This window comes from Thalassophryne amazonica, chromosome 18 (assembly GCF_902500255.1).
Source record: "Thalassophryne amazonica chromosome 18, fThaAma1.1, whole genome shotgun sequence".
NCBI lineage: Eukaryota > Metazoa > Chordata > Actinopteri > Batrachoidiformes > Batrachoididae > Thalassophryne > Thalassophryne amazonica.
Genome location: NC_047120.1, coordinates 38,424,379 through 38,430,835, shown reverse-complemented (window position 1 = coordinate 38,430,835; position 6,457 = coordinate 38,424,379). Strand labels below are relative to the sequence as shown.

At 42.0% G+C, this 6,457-nt stretch overlaps 1 protein-coding gene across 2 annotated transcripts in view; it reads left to right on the top strand.

The window, feature by feature from the left end:
• LOC117530220 (protoheme IX farnesyltransferase, mitochondrial) overlaps window positions 1-5,558 on the top strand; it is an 80,932-nt gene extending 75,374 nt beyond the window's left edge. The window contains exons 6-8 of one of the 2 annotated variants that reach the window (XR_004566237.1): window positions 328-560; window positions 3,863-4,363; window positions 4,410-5,558. Coding sequence is in view for 1 of the 2 variants with exons in the window: in XM_034193148.1 (XP_034049039.1) it covers window positions 328-560; window positions 3,863-4,287 (658 nt within the window). In the remaining variant the exon portion in view is untranslated. Of the gene's footprint in view, window positions 1-327; window positions 561-3,862 lie in introns of both variants that reach the window. The other variant, XM_034193148.1, reaches the window with a different exon arrangement.
• The last annotated feature ends 899 nt before the right edge of the window (window positions 5,559-6,457 follow it).

Below are 6,457 nucleotides of genomic sequence, written 5' to 3'. Positions count from 1 at the left end.
CGTGTGCACATGCTCTTGATCTTGCATGGCTACTTTTATCCCTGACAAACTCTTATCAGATGAGCTTCCTCTAAGCCTCCAGTTTTCAGACTGCCACACACGGCTGCTGACTTGTCAGTGTGCGGCTCCCATGGGTCTGTGTGTTGGTGTGCCGATACTGACGTCTTATCTGACGACTGCCTGCAAATGTTACTTCATTATCCCGTCGGTTGTACCGCGGTGATGTGCACCTGGATGTACGTACTCCAATGTACATATTAAATCTTTGTATGAATTTTATTTTGATAATTTTGTTGGTAATCTCTCTCTGTGTTGTGTTTTTATCAGTCCTCTTCATGCAGTGTGCTTCGCCGTGTCCTGTGGCGTTCCTGGTGTCACACTACTCACGTTGGCGGTGAACCCCTTGACAGGCTTCCTAGGTGCCCTCAACATTTTCCTCTACACCTGTTGCTACACACCACTCAAGAGGCTCAGCATCGTCAATACCTGGGCGGGGGCCGTGGTGGGGGCCATACCTCCAGTTATGGGCTGGACGGCTGCTACAGGTTGCTTGGAACCAGGTACTGATCACTGAAGAAATTTCCCTGTAAATCAGCAGATTTGTGGTTGTGGAGCGTGACATCATGATATACATTGTATACACGGTACATTTGACTCCTAATTTGCCTGACAAAAGACTGCTAATCAAGTGCAGTCTCTCTAACAGTCTGTTACAGCCTCTCAGGAATCAAACTTTGTGGTTAGCGGTGTCCAGTATGGCCCATCGGTATTCAAATGTCACGTCATGAAACAATATCCGATATAAATAAAATAACACTCCCTCTATTCAGAAATGTGGTCATTTACAGTAATCCTTCATCACGTCGCAGCCACACCGAGGGATTAGTATGTGTAGGTAGACAAATACTACTGTCACTTGAGCTGACTGACATTTAGTTGGGAAAAAAATACCTAGTTATGGCTACACATTCTAGATTTTTTTTATTTTTTTTAAATGTACAAAAAAGGGAGCTGGGCATCTAATGTCAACCTGAGTTCAATTCCCACTCACACGTCTCTGCTGGGGTGGTAACCTGTGTCGGACTGAAGTCCAGTCTAGTAGCCCATGAGCCAGGAGAGAATTTTGACCTAAGCGGTACCACTTAAAGGTGCTAAACGATACTTATAATCCAACCTCATTGTACTGTGGCCTATATGCACTTTTGGTAAAATTGATGACAATTATTGGCTGAGCGAATACAATTAATAAATGGAATAATTTTGACAGTGTTGAATGCTTGGTCTCTGAAGTAAAGGTCAAACAAGGTCAACATCCATTAGATTCTATGATATATGACGTATATGGCCCTGTAACCTAATAAATAAGCAGCACAGATGTTGCAAGCTATTCAGTTTTAAAACACTCCATAGGTGTCAAACTGATTCCAGAAAGGGCGAAGAGGGTGCAGGTTTTCTTTGTAACCACCAACTCCACCAGGTGATTTCACTAATGAACTCTTCCCATCTGCTCAAAGTAGTGAAATCACTTGCTGGAGCTGGTGATTACAAAGAAAATCTGCACCCTCTTTGCCCTTTCTGGAATCAATGTGACACCTATGCGAGTCACTCAGCCAATAATTTGCATCACTTTTACCAAAAAATTGAGCAACGTTATACTTTTGACCCCTGTATGAACTGAAATTGATCTTTGTTACTGTTTTTGCTATTTTTACCTTCTAACTTCATAGCATTCACTCATAGATAGTCCACACTATACCTTTTTGGATCTTTACATTCAGACAAATCATGTGGTATACTTTCAAAATGATTGAAGCATTTTTTTTTTTTTTTTTTTTTTTTTTTTACCCTTGTGTAATTCTTCATTGATCCCTTCGTGGCTACAGCTCTCGGCATGGGTTGGCCATCATACAAGAGGCGATTGAGACTTTTATTTGGTGACACATTGAACTTTGTATTAACACTTAACTGTGACTGTCATTGACGGCAAATAAAACTCACCTAAATCCTATTAGTCTACTATGTACATGACTAATCCTGTGTTTACCTGCTGAAAGAACCCCCCCCCCCCCCCCGCTCACCACAGTTGGAGGTAGGTGTATCCATGTCAAAGTCAAACATCAAGACAGCACTTCAACAGAGTAAACACACAGAGGGTTCTTGATACTTCTGCAGTATACAGTTGTACTCAAAAGTTTACATACACTGGCTGAATTTTTGGGTTTACCATCAGAGAGCCACGTCCACGACTACCACAAAAGACTCCAAGCTGTCATTGATGTTAAAGGGGACAATACACGGTATAACAGGTGTATTTAAACTTTTGATCAGGGTCATTTGGGTAGTTTCTGTTGTCATTATAACTTAAAAAGCGTAAACACAATTGTTTGACAATAACTGGCTTAATCCAACCACTAACCATGAGTGGAAAAAAGTTTTTTGTGTTACCATTCATATTCTCTGAAAAATGGCCAAAACCCCCAAAATTCTGCCAGGGTATGTAAACGTTTGAGCACAACTGTAGCATCATGAAGCATTGTTATCAGAATTACAACTTTTGTTTTTTGTTTAACTATCCTGCTCAGAATTTTAATGCAGCACTCTCCAGTGAATGAGGACTGGGTTGTCAAGGCATTTAGCTTATACAAGGAAAGTCTTCTCTGCTTTAGCTTCTCAGTGGTCTCTTAAAATTTCCCTCAGAATGTTGTACACTGGTGAAATTAAATAGGGGAACATAATGTGTGTTCCTCTTATCATTTTGAGCAGTATATTTATCTACCTAGCTGTCTACACTGCTCAGAATAAATAGGGGAAGACAGTGTTCCTCTAATTGTTTTGAGCAGTGTACATTGGGGCTTCGAGTCAAAGCAGGGTGCCAAAGCATCACAGTTCTTCTATAGGATTTTAGAGTTGGTTCATACAGAATCCAATCAAAGTTGGTACACATCTGTGCACTATAATTGAAATGAACCCTTTTAATATCCTCACATTTCTCAGTAGAATGCAGTAGATATTAATATGCTCTACCAAACGGTTGAGTTGACCGTTAAGTGTTATTTTGCTCCTGTACACCACAATGGAGTTGAATTCCACACTCGAGATGTGCTTGGTCAGGGTGGGCAGATTATAAAATTAGTTTGTGTATTACCTGTGACGACATCATCAGTGTGCGCTGGTCTGTGCCGAGTCCCATAAATGTACCAGGTGACCCACAATAACTTGTTTTGCTATGCTTTTTTTGTTTTTAATTAGTAGTATTCTCTATTTATTTATTTTACTGAAATATGTGGAAGGGTGGAAGTTCCGACAAATATAATTAGCTGTGTGCTTGTGCATCCGCCCATCCTCTTTTCAGGCAGAATTTCACGTGGAGTTCCCTGGGCTTTCAGGCACATGGACACGGTGTGTTGTGATTTGGACCTGTATAAATACATTAAATTGAAATTTAATTAAATGCCATTGTGGAGGTGTGCAGAGGCACAAATACCAAAGTCGTCACTGTCCAAATAATTATGGACCGGCCTTTATGTAATTTGCTTTCATTGAATTCTAGGCTCCAGTAGCTATGCACATTTCCCCCAGTAACTAGGGGAAGTGTGCATTTTGGCTTCCCGTCAGTCTGTACCTTTCCAGTTTGACTCATCCAATGACACTAACCCAGGCTCATGTTTGACAGCATGTGGTTCTAAGTAAAATAATTGATAAAGATGGTCAAAAACAATTTGTTTTAGCTTTTGTTGAGACGGTAATTTGTATTTCTTGTCCACATAAGTGGTTCAAACACACAAGATTCTCACCTCCTGTTTGCGTTGCTCATGTCTCACCTCTCTTCATTCCTTTGCTGATCCTTCCATCTCCTCTTCAGGTGCCTTGTTGCTGGGTGGCTTGTTGTACAGCTGGCAGTTCCCCCACTTCAACGCGCTCAGTTGGAACTTGAAGGAGGACTATTCCAGAGGCGGCTACCGCATGATGTCTGTCACCCACCCAGCCATGTGCAAACGGGTGGCCCTGCGCCACAGCGTGGGCCTTATCGGCCTGTCCACCTTAGCCCCCATGCTGGACATCACAACCTGGACCTTCCCCATCATCTGCTTACCCATCAACCTGTACATCAGCTTCCTGGCCTTCCGCTTCTACTACAAGGGAGACCGGAGCAGCGCGCGCAGTCTGTTCTTCTGCAGCCTCTGGCACCTGCCCACGCTCCTCCTGCTGGCTTTCACCTGTAAGAAGCGTCAGACAGACGAAGATGCTCCGACTGTAACTCCAGCTTCCTCACCACAACACTTTTGACCCCAGAGAGCCGAATTCGAACTGAGATCCTCCTCCTGTTCACTGTCGCGTTTGGAAGGGGCCAGATGAGGGACACATCATTTTATACTGTGCTCAGCTTAAACCAGTGATGGTGATGGCACATCAGGGAATCACAGGTTAAAATAGTCTAATTACACAAACCTCACTGAATTATTCCACGAGGTTGTCATCATTTCATTGTGTGCCTGCTGTGTGTATATTCTGTTTGTATTTATAGGTGCCCATAAGCCTCTCGCCCAACAGTGCAAACCAGTAGTGGGTACAGCTAACCTGAAAGATAACTTCGATAACTGCTAATCCACAAAGTCAGATGTTAATTGTGGTAACACTAAACCACAAAAACATTTAGTTGAAGGCAGCTATCGCTAACTACCACCTTTTATTTCATGAATTTAGCTTTGGTTTTGCTTTTTTTTTTCTTTTTTTTTTTGATCTCTCACCTTGATTAAAGACCTAAAGAAATGGAATTATATATGTTGAATTGTAAGCATAGAGGTTCCCAAAATGGCTTAGTACATATGTAATTACATGAACAAATGAAATTAAAAATGGTTTCCTTTTAACATGCACTTTATTAGCAGTATAGAACTGATTTAATTTTAATCTAATTAATACATTTACTCTGGCTTGATCTCCTGCTCTTCCATCCTGATGTTCACAGGAAATATGTTGACTTTGCTTATTGCATTTATGTAAAAGCTCCAACAGAAACAAATGTACGATTTTAGGGTTTATAAATCTTACTGACCCTTAAACTTTATTCCAAAAAAAAAAAAAAATTGCTGACTTAAAGTTAGCAGAACTAAATTATGTCGAAGCTAATTTGTCCACTAATGGTTTTCAAAGTTAGCCGAACAGCTAATCCGCTAATGGGGAAAAAAAACTTAGCTTTACTTATGAGCTAATTAGCTTAACTGTGCCCACCACTGGTGAAAACTACAGGTCACCTTTTGCAGATTAGCAAACGCAGGAGGACCTGCGGGAAGACGTCATTATTGGCGTTCATTCAGAGTATAAAAATAGGACATTGAAGCAGCTACAACCCGGGACTTTATGTCTGTGGACTGCAACATTGTTTGACTTCTTATTTGATATTTTATAAGCCTAATTTTCTTGTGCTGCTCAGCGACCTCCCTGGTGATCTCTGCTTTAATTTAACACAATTTGCCTGCACCAAAATAGCATTCAGCCCCTGTAAGAACCATAAGGGCAAATGTTCTCTGACAATAAACACGTTGTGATTATACTCTTATCTGTCATGTCATCATTTGCTCATTGTGTTTTCATGTCTGCTCTGAATTGTGCACAGGATGGCTGGTAGGGTACAGATTACCCTCTTCCCAAACATGTACCACCTAGTTAGAATGTGCCGACTCAAGGCGCTTAATATATGGATTTAAGTTGCAGTTGCAGCTTTAGTGGATATGCTCACTTTAAGCGCAAATCACTATCCCTCCAATAAGCTCTATTTAGCAAGCCACCTCTGCACCTGTCAGTCAGCATGTGCTGCCCTTCCACCCCTTTACCCCTAGTTTTGGTATTTGGTTACATTTCCATCACCACACTGGGAGAAACAAGCTTCCCCCCCCCCCCCCCCCGCTTCCCGACACTGCCATCGTCCCTCCATAAAAGGGGATTCGAGATTTAGCCGAGGCCGAGAGGCCTGAAATGGCTCGATGTCCTCGTAAAGTTTCTGACCGGATACAGTGTTTCATATCAGAGGGTGAAAGGGGAGCGATTGAGCCAGCTGTTACAGTTGGGAGAAAGGAAGGCAAGTCGGTTGGGGGTGCACGCCCAACCTGTGTGGAGATTGAATGTCACTGGTCGACTCCAGAGCAGAGCGTGATGGCCTGTCGAGGTTTACGACATCCGCTCCTATCTGGGTTTCGTGGTGACAATAGGTCTGGTCCCATCTTCAGGACTTCAGTCATTAAGTCACTCTCCAAAATGCCAGCATTTAGTCCTATCAGCAATTTAATTTGGAGAGAATGGAAACTAGTTTCATATGTGTTCCAATAAATTTAGATTTTCCTCTGACAAAATAAATGCCAGCCAACCCCCGTGCACTTAAATTGAGGAAAACTGAAAATATGTTGAGCCAATTATATTTAATTTATTTCTGCCAGTGAGGAGGGCTTTATGTTGAACC